General features: G+C 39.0%; 2 protein-coding genes across 5 annotated transcripts; one reads left to right on the forward strand and one right to left on the reverse strand.

The window, feature by feature from the left end:
* Positions 1 to 2,338: 2,338 nt before the first annotated feature.
* Positions 2,339 to 8,379, reverse strand: LOC146490712 (uncharacterized). 3 transcript variants are annotated; one of them, XM_085152123.1, is made up of 8 exons: positions 8,199 to 8,379; positions 6,866 to 6,997; positions 6,572 to 6,745; positions 4,782 to 4,883; positions 4,554 to 4,694; positions 4,358 to 4,450; positions 4,210 to 4,260; positions 2,339 to 4,111 (listed from the first exon to the last, which is right to left on the reverse strand). In XM_085152123.1, the coding sequence occupies exons 1-8, from the start codon at positions 8,269 to 8,271 to the stop codon at positions 3,309 to 3,311; spliced, it is 1,569 nt and encodes a 522-aa protein (XP_085008249.1). In that variant the 5' UTR covers positions 8,272 to 8,379; the 3' UTR covers positions 2,339 to 3,308. The 3 variants fall into 3 exon arrangements, with proteins under 3 accessions (XP_085008249.1, XP_085008248.1, XP_085008247.1); XM_085152122.1 differs by having other exon boundaries at positions 4,554 to 4,700; positions 8,205 to 8,377; XM_085152121.1 differs by having other exon boundaries at positions 4,554 to 4,700; positions 8,199 to 8,377.
* Positions 8,380 to 8,445: 66 nt separating this feature from the next.
* LOC146490713 (torsin-1A-interacting protein 1-like) lies at positions 8,446 to 14,380 on the forward strand. 2 transcript variants are annotated; one of them, XM_085152119.1, is made up of 11 exons: positions 8,446 to 8,562; positions 9,189 to 9,264; positions 9,686 to 9,823; positions 10,916 to 11,053; positions 11,376 to 11,431; positions 11,540 to 11,630; positions 11,734 to 11,838; positions 11,927 to 11,965; positions 12,806 to 12,955; positions 13,133 to 13,258; positions 13,352 to 14,380. In XM_085152119.1, the coding sequence occupies exons 2-11, from the start codon at positions 9,231 to 9,233 to the stop codon at positions 14,116 to 14,118; spliced, it is 1,644 nt and encodes a 547-aa protein (XP_085008245.1). In that variant the 5' UTR covers positions 8,446 to 8,562; positions 9,189 to 9,230; the 3' UTR covers positions 14,119 to 14,380. The 2 variants fall into 2 exon arrangements, with proteins under 2 accessions (XP_085008245.1, XP_085008246.1); XM_085152120.1 differs by lacking the exon at positions 11,927 to 11,965.
* Positions 14,381 to 14,533: the final 153 nt, after the last annotated feature.

The raw sequence follows: 14,533 nt of genomic DNA on the forward strand, positions 1-14,533 counted from the left end.
TCTTGCGCAATTAAATGCGATAAATCAGGATTAATTAATTACTTTTTTTTTAATCGAGTCCCACCCCTGTTAATAAACATAAATGCTGTAAAGAGGAAGTGGACCACTCACTCACAAGTTTCGTCCCCATGAAACTACAGCATGTGCTGCAAACTGATGTCTCATGATTCAGTAAAATGGCTTTTCTTTTGTTCTTGAGTTCAAAACAATAAACCCACTGCTGTGTAAAATGTAGCCTTTGTTTATGTCTATGGTCTATTTGGTGACTGACTCAGTTAAACTCTGCCAAGATACAGAGATGCATTTATCAACTGCTTAGAAAATGATTAAACTTGCTGTAACTTCCTGTTTTTAGAGCCGTACTAATGCTCTTCTAGCAGCTTCAATGTATATCTTCATTTGGACACATTTAAATAAAAGTAAAGAAATATTCATACTTTGTGTCAAACCTAATTTTAATGTTATCGATACAAAACATAGTGTCTGTAAACATAATCTTGAAATGGACTTTTGAACTGTCAGATTTCTTAAGAAGTGAGTCGTAATTCCTGCTTAGTAAATGTTTGACTTCTTCATGTGCTGAATAGATGTCAAGTCCTCGTTTCACAGCTGGAGACTTTAATTTTTAGTAAGGATAAGTTACACCCAGTGGATGCTTTATTAGAGACCTTGCTGTCTTAATTCTTTGTGATTTTGGTTCATATTAACATCATAGCCTCACACAGTTGCTACACATTTATCATGATCTAAATTCATTTCATCACATCCCCCAAAAATGTAATTTGAATTACAAGTTTGCAGCTCTCGGTATATTTGTGTAGATATCAATCTAAACATTTGTTAATGTTTTTTCTGTAGCTGTAAATTTAAAACACAAGTGTGTGAAGATGAAAACTGGAAGTGAAATTTTAAAAATAAAGTTCACTTTTTTCCCCACATTTACAACATTTTTACCTTCACAAAGTCCTGGACTGGATCAGGATTTGGTAACTGTGGAGGCAATCTGAGTACAGTAAACAAGTTTGAGGTTAACTGAGCTTTGTTACATGATGTGTTATGTTTTTTAATGCAGGTGGCTACATTGTGGTCATAAACAGATAGAGGTGGGAATCACCATACATCCCACGATACGATATTATCACAATACTTAACGCACGATACGATATTATTGCAATTTTTTAAAAATATTTTGCGATATTCAGATTCTGTACATAAAGGTAAACTTTATCAATATTCATTTTATCTAATATCAAAGTCTCACACTCAGTCTTTCTCTCATTTCAGTTTTATTGTTGACAAACTGAACGGTTTGTATTACAGTCTAGTCCAACTTAACTGAATCAACCATCTGGTACAATTATAGCTATTCTGAACTATGCAGTTTATGAAAACTATGCAGCCCCTTCAGCAACTGAAGAATTTGAAAGTAAATTAAAACAAAATATAATTTTACATTAAATAAAAAAGTTTTAAACTTCATTAAAATAAAACATGTCTTAAATTAAAATAAGTAAACTGTCACATTTGGACAGTGAAGGAATGTCAGGATTCTTACTCAGAAAAAGGATCAACATGCTCTGAAGTCAGAGCACAAAAACCTTTTTTGTAACAAAATATCGATTTCTGCTGTCCCTGTATCGATGCATTATTAGCAAACAAAATATCACCATACTACACAGTATCGATTTTTTCCCCCACCCCTATAAACAGATGGACATGATCAGTTACAATACTCAGGTAGACCGTGGCATTTAAACGATGCTCAAAAAAGTGTTAAGACTCTAAAATATGCCAAGAATTACATCGCCACCAACACCTTGACCATTGAGAGAAAGAAAGATGGATCCATGCTCGCACGTTGTCTATACCAAATTCTGACCCTACTGTCGCAACATTACAATAGACTCATCAGACCAGGCACCATTTTTCCAGTCTAGTTGTCTGGTTTTGCTGAGCCTGTAAGAACTGTAGCCTCAGTTTCATATTTGTAGCTAACAGTAGTAGCCTAGCTCAGCGGTCTCCAACCTTTTTTGCGCCACGGACCGGTTTATGTCCGACAATATTTTCACGGACCGGCCTTTAAGGTGTCGCGGATAAATACAACAAAATAAAACTAGTACTGGTACCGAAAAAAAGAAAATTTATTCATAACACACATGAAAAGACCCAGGAAAACCGAGTAAACGATAAAAACAATAACAAAATAGCGCTGAAAACCCTGAAAACTATACATTTCACACCCGAGCCTCAACTCTCGCGGCCCGGTACCGGTCCGAGGGTTGGGGACCGCTGGCCTAGCTCATTATTAACATAAACAATTAGACAATTCACTCCTCTATGTATCAAAATTATCTTTATTGATAATATTCAGGTGTTTACGAGTGCTCAGAATAACAAGAGGAATGAGATGTATGACAGGAAACAGCAAACAAGTTCAGATGTTGTCATGTGCGCTAGTATAACTGGAGAAAGTTTTTACTCTGATTAAATACAGTGTATTCTTCATATGTGTTTAAGGCACAGTCTGGGACGAGCTAATCAGTATTTATCCAAAATATCTTTTACAAATATAAACCAGCGGTAGCTCACAATGTGAAGTGACAACACCTCCAGTGGTTTCTTTTTCGACAACATGTTCAAAAGACCATTTAATATCAAATCCACATATATACACAGCTATAAAAAATACCTCAATCCAGCAAACATGACACAAATATACATATTTAGAAAAAAGCAAAGGATATAAAATATTCACCTTAAAAAGCTGTTACTCAAGAAGACGGACACTTAAGTCAAAACCAAGCATTTCCAGCACACACATGAAAAATAAAGAATTCAATGAAGTCTGGACAGCAGAATAAAAGATGAAATATGAATTTTCACTGAAAACAAAACTTTTTTTTTTTTTAGTTCCAGTAAAGAAAAGCTGAGGATGATGAAATGAGACAGTCATTAAAAGCTGCTGAGAAACGATGCACGCTTTAACAGGCAACAGAAAATTAAACAGCTCAGTCTGTGTTTCGATGCATGCACATGAGAAAAGATTATCACCACACTTGTGAAGTAGAATGATGGTGTAACCTCTATTAACATGCGTGCATGAGTAAAAACTGTTTAAATTTTTGTGCAGTCGAACCAAATAATATGCATTTGACTTCAATTTAAATACAATGTAATCTCTGAGAGAAAGAATAACACAATTATCGAATGCTGTGAATGAATTATCACAGCACACATCAAACTTCCACGTTTCTCCTTTCTCGTAGCTCCTTCTACAGTGCAAAGAAGAATCAGGCAGCTTGGTTTTTTTAGCATCCTTTCTCCTCCACCTCAGACACCACAGGCAGGACAAGATGGGAGATGCGACTCCACAGACCACCAAACTTATCATTATTCATTATATTGAAGGAAGTTTCGCCACCGGTGTCCACCAGCCTCTCCTTAAGATAGTCTTGCACCATCTCTTCCACCTCTTTTACACTCTTTTCCTTCGGGATGTCATCTTGAGGCAGCAGCACAGAAAACAACAAGAAAACCCGCTTATATGCAGCGTTCTCGTGGTCGCAGTAGCGATAAAAAATGAGGGTGGAGCCTGGTGGCAGCTCTTCCAAACGATGAATGATGGCCACAGGTTTTTCTCCCTCAAACGCTGCTTTCAGCTGACTGTCAATGTCTAACTTCACCTCATCACTGTCCTGGCCTGCTTTGCTTTTTCCATCAATGTCAAGGAAAGAGGCATTGAGGGCAGATGAGAAGGAAGCAGCCAGGCCCCGAGCGAGGCACTGCAGTGTCCTCTCAGCCTTCTGGCCTGCAGTGAAAATCAGACTGACTGGCTCAGAGGGATGGGCTGTTTTAAGGTGCTTCTCCAGGTGGATTTTGCTCATCTTCCACAACTCAGGCCACTGACTGGGGAACCGAGTCTGAAGATCAGACAATTGATCAGCAAACCTTTCTAGCTTCACAGCCCTGGATGACTGCCCTCCACCACGTGTCATGTCTTGGAGTAAAGGGACGATCTTGTATATCAGCAATGTCCCAATCACAAATAGTACCAGGAGAACTAACAAGAGAACTACCAGGCGAACTAAACCCCACAAACACCACGTGAACCCTTTAATAACACAGAAAGAAAAGAACACACAACGTTAATAAATAATGTTTAAAAAGCATCATCAGGTCTAAAGATAATAATTAAAATGACTTACTTACCTCTAGAGGAATTTCTGGGGCGTGTCTTGGTAGCAACAGGTTTCTGTTTGTCTTTTAATAAAAGAAAACATGATTATATTAATGCACAGATGTCACCACTATAGCAGGTGTTGCAGAGGACTTTAATACTGAGATAAAGCAGCAATACCAGATTCTTTGGAATGAATAGTCTCTTTTCTTGGAACGTTATTCTCACGTCTCGGATGCACACTCGGGGTAAGGTGGTTAACTTTGGATAAATCTGAAGATGAGGCAGAATTTAGAAAAGAAAACATCTTTTCAAAGTTCAATATTCATCACGCAGATGCTCAACCTTTCTATACAGAATATGAGCAGCACAATACCAGCGCTCTGGGCTTTGAGCATCATCGTCCTCTGGTAGTCTGCCATGTTGGACCGCTTGAGAGCATCATGTCTGTTCCCTGTCGCGCTGATCTGTGCGACAGGCTTGGTGGGGGGTGCAGGTGCTTTAGGTGCTGGTGTTGCTGAAACTAAATAAAATATGTTAGGTCAAATAACTTACACTATAATTTAACACTCTGAATGTCAAGGAAGATGGAGCATTTTTCTACCTTTCTTGGATTTCATCAAGTTGGGATCCTCGGTCTTAAGACTGGGTCTGTAGAGCTCATCAAGCACTACACGAGGATTTAAGTTCCTATCTCCAAGAGCATCTGTGTTAAGCAGAAGATTTTTAAGATAAAACCCTAATAAAGTCATAAAAGAAAAGTAACTTAACACAAAGTGTATTTGTATATTATTATATGGCTTATATAGTGAAAATAAAAGTATTGGTCCAAGTTGTTTGCCTTTGTTTTTATTTTATTTTATTTTTATTTAAATGTGATGCATTCTCAATCATCCAGGTAAGTAAATCTCTAAAAGTTGATTCTGTTCATCTGGACGTAGCGTTTTCAGAGGGAGAAACGTTTGTCACTCATCCAAGTGACTTCTTCAATCTCAGCTGACTGCAGGTTTCCCCAATCTTATGAACAGTACATTTGCATAGTTTCAGTAATAGACCCTGAGAAAATGCTAACTTCCTGGTTTGAGACCGGATGTGGGGTTGTACATTTCCGGTAGCTTTACTTTGCGGTCAATCGCTACTGCGAAGATATTCTCCAAAATCATGTCCAAAACTCGAAAACGGAAAGATGGCGTTAAGTTACAAAGAGCAGAAGGTGGGAACACTCACCACTGTTGTGTCATAAAAATCTAATGTTCAACTTTGACGTTTAAAGAGTTTAGATGATCAGTTGTTTACATCACTCAACACAAGCAGAACTGCAGCAGAAGACACATCGTCCACATTCAGAAGCACATCTCTGTATAGTGACTGGTCTTATGATTTAAACAGGCAAATGTTCAGCATTCAGACTACAGGTGAACAATAGTTGTTTCCCCGTTATGTTGATATCAGCTAGTCAAGTACACACCTACACAGCATGTCAACAAACCATGAAAAAAGCCACACAAAAAATGAATGATTGCTGGTAACGGTTTCTATACATTAGTATTTACGAAGGGTATGTTGTGACTTACCTTCAAAATTACAGCGGTCCCTCGCTAATAACGCGGTTCACCTTTCACCTCGCTGTTTCGCAGATTTTTTAAATGCAAGTTTGCATGTTTATTTTACGTCACATTGTGTCCTGATCGCTGCAGACAATCTCCTCCGTGACGTCTCTCCTGTACAGAATCGCTGCATCAATCGCTAGCAGTGTGACTCTGAAGTGCAGTGCTGTATGTCCACGAAACGTTTTGCACCGTCAAAAAATAAAGTTGGCTACTTGATTTCACCTATCGCTGGTTATTTTTAGAACATAACACCTGCGATAAACGAGGGACAGCTGAGAAATATAACATTTGAATCCATTTTCTCTTTTGCTTTGAGGCGTGGGGGAAAAATATCGACAAGTCGATGAACATCATTTACAGATATATTGGGTAAATGCCCGAGACATCTATAGAAGTGTAAATCGCCGCTTGATTCATTCATTTGCGTAACTTGTTTTGGACCGTAAACAAGGTGCGAATAGGACACCGGAAACAAAGCTCCCCACAGGAGTTTCCGCACCAGAAGTAGCATATGCTAACGTGCACATAGTCTATTTAGCAAATGAACTGTGTACAAGATTTTGGAACAGGTTGATGAACAGAATCAATCTTTGGACATTTAAATGTGGTGTTTTGATAACTTAATTCAGTCCTGTTTTATTTACACTTTATACAGCCTCCCTATTTTTTAAGTTACTGTATTATCCATTTGTTCTTTACATTTACTAAGAATAAATTAAAAGGGAATATTATTTAATCTCTATGATTTATTTCATAATGAATATTCACTAGTTGTAGTACAAACCTTTGCGTATGTTTGGCAGATCAGTGACTTTAAAGGAATCCTGTTCAATATCCATTTCCTGGTCTTCATTTTTCTGAATGTCTCCAGATGATTCCTCAACATCCATCTTACTTTCAGCGCTCTTGTCAAACACTGCTTTTTGAGCATCCAGTCGGCTCTTCTTGCTAGGGGACTCTGTTAGGTAATAAATAATAGACACGGATTGTTTGTTTTTTAACAGTGCCTTGAACAGTGAGGGTAACTAAGGGTAATCAGCCATTAAAATTAGGCAAATACTTAATTCCAGCAACTAACCTCCATCTTCAAAGTCAGGCTCCCCATCTTTGGTGCCATTAACTGATGTAGGAGCATCAGCAGCGTCAGCTTGTGCTTTTTTTCTTTTGGTCCTCTTTATAGGCTGCCTAGGAGTTGCCTCAAAACTCGACCCTTTGGAAGACAGGATTAGAAATGAGTATATCACATGGATAGCTCAGGATAAGTTATTTAGAGAAATAGAGAGGCAAGGCTGAGATAGTTTGGACAAGTGCAGAGGAAGGATAGTGAATATACTGGGCAAAGGAGGTTGAAAATGCAAATGCCAGGCAGGAGGAAAAGAGGAACACAAAAGAAGAGATTCCTGGATGATGTGAAGGAGGACATGCAGAGCTAGGGTCAGGGTGAAAAAGACGGAGATGATCCCCTGTGGGGACCGCTGACGGGAGCAGCCAAAAGAAGAAAAAACCCTGAAACAGCACTGGTGTCCAGCCAGCTTCTATTTTGCTTTGTGTTTCCTATGTATTCTAGTATTACGGCAAGAGACGCGGAAACCTGATTTCAAAATAAAAACCACCTTCAAGTAAATGTAGCTTCAACATTAACCCTGATTTCAAAATAAAAGCATTCGAAACCTAATTGCAAAATAAAAGCTTCGAGTTAATTAACAGATATGTTAAGTACATAATAACAAATATCATTTAGTCTTGTTTACACACTCTAATGTTACATCCACATGACACACCCTTGTACTCTAGTAGCGCCCCGTCAATGCCATCTTATTTTGGATTTCACAGTAAAAGCCTGTGAATTTTCATTTTTGAGCTACTCTGTCATTGACTTCAGAATGCTCTTAAAAGGAAAACTCATATTTCCACAGACTAGTTGAACTCAATATCAAGTCAGTCTGACTTTGCTTTTCACAGTTTGCCCATATATCAGTGTGTTTAGCGGCTTAATGAAACGTTGATCCCTGTCACTGACCACCAGTGCTAAAAGCGAAAGTCAGTTTGTGATTTTAATTTCGCTGCTGCTGTAAACTGTTTCGAGACACAGCGCTAAAAAACAAATCACAAACAAACAATAACAACAAAAAAAACCCTCACATACATAATGGCTAATATATAGCAAAGCATTTCAATGTAACGAGATAACTCATTGGTTTTAAAGTTGTGCCTGAACTCGTACCAGGAACTGAAACATTAAGTTAATTTTAATACAGATTCCTATCTGAGGATCATTTACACCGGTGAAGCCTGCTAACATTAGCCAAAGCACCAATCCAAATCTGATTTTCTTTTAAACTTGTGAATATGAGGGAGCTAATTCCGACGGCTAAGCTAGTTAATTGACATACCACTCGAACAGTGCTCACCTTTACCTGACATCCGTCGTGTCAATCTAGTCATGGGACGAGAGAGCTTATCTTCAGAGTCTCTGGTATCCATCTGTAACTCAAATTCAATTGAGCAATGCCAAACAACTTCAACTAAACAATGCGATGTAACATCGCGCGCACAAACAAGCTACAATCACTGGACTTCCCTGTAGCTGGGGGGACATTTCTTGACAGGACACCGTTGCCGTCCGGAATATAGTGCAACGTTTAGTTATCTCGACAGAAACAAAAGCACTAATATGTTCCGCTTCAGAATTTTAGTCTGCTATGAGTGTCACATATGCTAACTGAAAGCTAAGGAAGCGTATGATCTACGGCGATATGATCCGTGACATATTTGGTATGGAGCAGTAATCAGAAAAGCCCACGTATCGTTATGACTTTTGAGTTACACGAAGGCATTTTTTTACAGTAACACCTAAGTAATGCTTTGGTAATTGTTGGCTAAATTAGCATCTCTCTGGCTGGGCTAGCTTAGTTATCTTTTGTCACTTAAATAACTAGCTCTATTTAATTAAGGTTACCAACAATTTACGTTTCGTGCATGTCATTAGAGCTTAGTTCCCGGCGAGTAGTTATTTCTCTCGCAATAATTTATACTAGCTTTTCTTCGGCTTGCTTACTGTCGCCTCGCAGCAAGTTCAGTTTCGATTTAACAACAAAACATTATTTAGCAAATCCGCGAAAGCACAGCCACAAATTAATACTTCCAAATTGCAATGTACATATTTCATTTTTATTTAGTGACAGTTTGAAAAGTTGAGGAGCGTAATGGTTGTTGTTGTTCTTCTTTAACTTTAGCGAGACTGCCTTTGAGCTTGGCTCTGTTGACATGCACGTAAGCAGATTTACAATATTTGTTTGGACCTTTGAACATGTGACGACAAACTGTAACTCGTGGCTTCGCATAAAAAAAGAAAAAAAAATGTAATGTTTATTGGTTTTATTCACGCTTGAACCATCCAGTGAACCCTGAGTGAAGAAAAGGAAGATCATCTATCTAAAGACATGGAAAAGGAAGTCCCCAATCAGAACGCAGCAGGTAAAATTCTAATATTTCCTTGTTGCTCAGCCAGTGTTTGCTGTTTGGTGGTCGACTCGCTGCATTATTAAAGCAGTACAGACATAACTAATGTTTATCTCTGTTTCAAGAAATACTGAACACGTGTACGGTTAATATTTGGCATTTACTTCAGTTATAGCATGTTTCTGACCTAAAATGTTATTTGTTTCTCGTGATGAAATGTAAATAAATACTTAAAAATCAGTTATAACCAAGATCTGTATAGAACAAATATATAAAAAGGGAATTACTGTTTCCCTGGGCTTTGTTAAAAGAAATCTCCATTAAGGATGCTGCAGATGCCTGATCCAAGATGATTTTTGGGGTATAATAATATTAAAAATGTAGAGATCGGAAGTCCTAGGTTGCTATGGAAGTTAAACTATTTTTATTTCATCAGACACAAGTCAAACCAAGACACAAGAGGAATCTGTAACAACTGTATCACCAATCCAAGCTGTTGTTAACAATGGTGGTGACTGCAAAGAAGAGACACAAAAAAGAGAGAAATCAGCCACAACAGAAGGGACTGCTTCGGGTCAGTGTTTCTGTCCAAGTGTTACAGCACATAATTCAGATATTAGTCAACAATCAGTTATATTATATACCCCACTTTGGAACATCATCAACCAGCATTGTTTGTCTTAGTTATTAGCCATTTGTAAATTTTGTTACTGCTGTGCTCCTAAAATGGCCATATTCATTTTACAAATCTTGTTACAGACATAAGTCTTGAGCCACCCCTCATTTTTCCTCCTTTCTTTTTTCTTCCAATGAGGCCGACTTTATTGTTAAATAGCAATGACAGAGCTCTCTGGGCTTTCTGAAGGAGTTTTAAAACGTTTCTTTGGACACTGAGTGCTTTTTCACTCATTTTCAAGGGATGAGCCGCTGTTGTAACAGACAACAAAGAACTGATTTTGAATTGTATTTTAGGATCTTTGTTACTTTGCTAAAAACATATAATTTTTTCCACCTGAGCTCTAAAATATGCTAAAGACGGGCATTTTGCACTAAAACAGGTGATTCCCAAAGAACTGTTGAGATCAAACTTGGCATACTCAGCATGGTGTGTAGTGTGTTCTTGAAAAACAGGAAGGTGAAGAAGTGGAAGACAAAAGAAGAAAAAGCAGGACTCTGTCTTCCTGTGTTCCGATAGATTGCAGGTTTTCTTTTTGTTGCTGCTGGACTTAGAACAGATTTTCAATGATCAGGATGATTTTTATCCCTCAGCCATAAAAAGCTAATGGGGTATCATCGTCACCCTGCCAGGTGGGCGGGGCTAGCACCCAAGTTTTTGAATGTGATAAGTCGAGAATGAGGCGACATAGGATTTTGGAATTCATACCATAGGTGCATCTAATAAAACCTCAACTTAAGGTCAAGGTCGGAGGTCAAGTTTTCTGAAAATGTTGCAAATGAGATATCTCACCTAGGAGTTATTATCAATTTTATTGTTCCAAGATTAAAAAGGGAATTACTGTTGCCCTGGGCTTTGTTAAAAGAAATCTCCATTAAGGATGCTGCAGATGCCTGATCCAAGATGATTTTTGGGGCATAATAATATTAAAAATGTAGAGATCAGAAGTCCTAGGTTGCTATGGAAGCTAAACTATTTTTATTTCATCAGACACAAAGCAAACCAAGACACAAGAGGAAGCTGTAACAACTGTATCACCAAACCAAGCTGTTGTTAACAATGGTGGTGACTGCAAACAAGAGACACAAAAAAGAGAGAAATCAGCCACAACAGAAGGGACTGCTTCAGGTCAGTGTTTCTGTCCAAGTGTTACAGCACATAATTCAGATATTAGTCAACAATCAGTTATATTATATACCCTACTTTGGAACATCATCAACCAGCATTGTTTGTCTTAGTTATTACTCATTTGTAAGTTTTGTTACTGCTGTGCTCCTAAAATGACCATATTCATTTTACAAAGTCTTGAGCCACCCCTCATTTTTCCTCCTTTCTTTTTTCTTCCAAAGAGGCAGACTTTATTGTTAAATAGCAATGACAGAGCTCTCCGGGCTTTCTGAAGGAGTTTTAAAACGTTTCTTTGGAAGTTAAACTATTTTTATTTCATCAGGCACAAGTCAAACCACGACGCAGGGAGAATCTGAAACAACTGTTCCACCAACCCAAGAGAAAAAAGATGATCAGATAGAAAGTGAGAAAAAAGATGATCAGATAGAAAGTGAGAAAAAAGATGATCAGATAGAAAGTGAGAAAAAAGATGATCAGATAGAAAGTGAGAAAAAAGATGATCAGATAGATGGAGGCGAAAGTGAGAAAAAAGAAGAAATCTCAGCCACGGACAACACAGGCTGTCAGTCTGGAGACCGTGAGTCTGACCTTTCTGAAACATCACTGATCAGAATTCTTTTTTGTTCAGTCAGCTAACTTTCTGTGACTCCACAAACAAAACTGTGATTTCTTTTTTACAGAGTTCAGTGAAGGAAATACACAGTCAACAAAGACAAATGAAGACGGATCCTGTGAGAACTTAGACAGTGATCGGGCTCATTTTCAGGGACACACAGTTACAGCAGGTAAATTGTTCAACCGTTCAGAGTCAAGAGAACATTTGTTACCAAATGTTTCTACTGATCAAAAAATGCTTTGATCCTGTTTAATCAGCCACAGCTCAACATGCTGACTTCAGCGACACTATTCAAGGTAAGGAAGGAATATTAAAGAGACCACGTGTGGGATCTTGAAGAGATATGACAGATTTCATGGGTAATTAACATAAATGAGTCACGTGCTTATTGCAGACAGGGAGTCGTCTAAAAAAGAGGTGCAACCTGTTGCAGAAGCACATTCTCCCGATAAGGACAGCACACAGACGGAGAAGAAAAGCAATCCTAGTCAAACTGATGGCAAACAGTTGTTAGGGTGGCTGTAGCTCAGGTGGCAGAGCAGGTCAGCCACTAATCAGAAGGTCGGTGGTTCGATCCCAGGCTGCCAGGTTAGTATCTTGCCAAATATCCTTGGGCAAGATACTAACCCCATGTTTGCCTACTGGTGGTGGTCAGAGGGCCCGGTGGCACCAGTGTCCGGCAGCCTCGCCTCTGTCAGTGCGCCCCAGGGTAGCTGTGGCTACAATGTAGCTGCCATCACCAGTGTGTGAATGACTGAATGTAGTGTAAAGCGCTTTGGGGTCCTTAAGGACTAGAAAAGCGCTATACAAATGCAGGCCATTTACCATTTATCAAAAAATGAGAAACAAGTCACGATAGCGCCAAAATCAGGTTAGTGTTCCTGTCAGAGTATTGTAACAGCTGATTCAGATGTTATTATGGATTTATTTGAAAGTCTATATTTAATTTGGTTTAAAACATACATTTAGCCTTGTTGTTCTAAGATTAAAAAGGAAACTACTGCTGTAATAAAAGTTTTCTAGTCATATTTAAAGATGAAGCACTTGCTTAATCCTATGGGACACAAGAATCTCAAGTGTTTAGAGATCCAAAGTCTTAGGATGTTGTGAAAGTTAAACTGTTTTTACTTCGTTAGATGAAAGTCGCGTCACAACGAACGAACCATCAGAATTACCCACTTCAGAAATGCTGAATGACACCGCGGATGACGAGGGCGATGAACCGGAACCTGAGCTAAATCAAAACATCTCAGCCACGAACAAGTCAGATAATCAATTTGGAGATGGTGAGTCAGAGCTTTTTGGAACATCACTGACTAGAATTTGTTCCTTAAACCTTTTGCTTCAGTCTGCTAACTTTCTGTGACTCCACGAGGAAACTAGGAGTGTGTAAGTTGTTTTTTCTTTTCTTTACCATGTTTTATTTGTGTAAACTTGTTTTTTCCCCGTGAACAATTTTTCAGCTTCAGAGGAAAGACAGGACAAACCTGAGAGCCCAACACAGTTAGATGACCGCAGTAATGATGTTGAAAACATCGGTCCTATCACCCCAGAGGCTAGTCAAACTGAAGATCCACAAGTCACTAGGGGTAATCTTAGTACATTTGTTCTTTTTTTTTTTTTTAAATAATTATTTTTGTTATGAAGTACATGTTTAAATAACACTGGCCTTTTCTCCGTAGGAAGTGGAAAATGCTGGCTAGTAGTTGCTATAGTAATGGCAATTGTTGCTATCGCGCTGCAGCATTTTCTTCAGCCAGAATCTCCGCCTCAGACGAATGATGTACGGCGGATAGACGTCTTCCTCAGGCAGCTGGAAAAAGTAAAGACTCGGTTTCCTAACCAGCGTGCTGAGCTCTGGAATAGGGGCAGGATCCACCTTAAGAGACACCTTCAGACCGCACAGCCCACGGAGCCCGTGAGTCTGATTCTCACTGCAGGCCTCAGAGCTGAGAAGACGCTGAACTGCCTAGCTCAGGACCTGGCCTCCGCCTACTCTTCCGCCCTGAACGCCTCCGTCCTCCACATAGATGGAGCCAGCAAAGCCAGCCAGGACAGTGACCACGTCAAACTGGACATTGACAGGAAGTTGCAGGGAGCGTTTGAAGGAGACAAACCTGTAGCCGTCATTCATCGCTTTGAAGAGCTACCTCCGGGCTCCACGCTAATTTTTTATCGTTATTGCGATCACGAGAATGCCGCATACAAGAACACTTTTCTGATCTTCACTGTGCTGCTGGGGGAAGAAGACGAGATTCCTGCTAAGATTAACTTGTGTGCTGTTGAGGAGATGGTGGATGACCACCTCCAAAAGAAATTCCTCACTCATGGCCACCCAGTGTCTTTTGACATGATGGACCTGGACAAATATGGTGGACTGTGGAGTCGTATTTCTCACCTTATCCTCCCCGTGGCAGCAGAGCAGAGGATAGAGCTTGAAGGGTGCTAGAGAGCAGAAGCATTCATTCTAGTCTGAACTTTTAATCTGGGAACTAAGCTGGGTAATTGATCATTTGGGAGGTAGTAGACCTCAAGGATATTGAATATACAGATGTGGACTTCCAGAATGAATGAGAATCATTATGGTATGGGATTTAAAGGAATTTCTCTGATCAGATGTAATTATGAACAGATAATTGTAAGTTTATTTGGTCTCTGCATTATATTTAAAATTTTGAAGGTAATTTCTGCGTTTTAATAAATACTTGGAGTCACAAGATAGAAGGAAGAACTATTCTTTTGGTATCACGGCAATGGGGTTTTTAATTGTTATTGCAAATGTCTTCTGTGATTTGGAAACTTGCATGGCGCCGACATGCCTTAACTGAACACACAAAGTCCTTTTTGTCTATATGTACATGTAT

The sequence above is a fragment of the Neolamprologus multifasciatus genome, chromosome 23, assembly GCF_963576455.1.
Source record: "Neolamprologus multifasciatus chromosome 23, fNeoMul1.2, whole genome shotgun sequence".
Taxonomy (NCBI): domain Eukaryota; kingdom Metazoa; phylum Chordata; class Actinopteri; order Cichliformes; family Cichlidae; genus Neolamprologus; species Neolamprologus multifasciatus.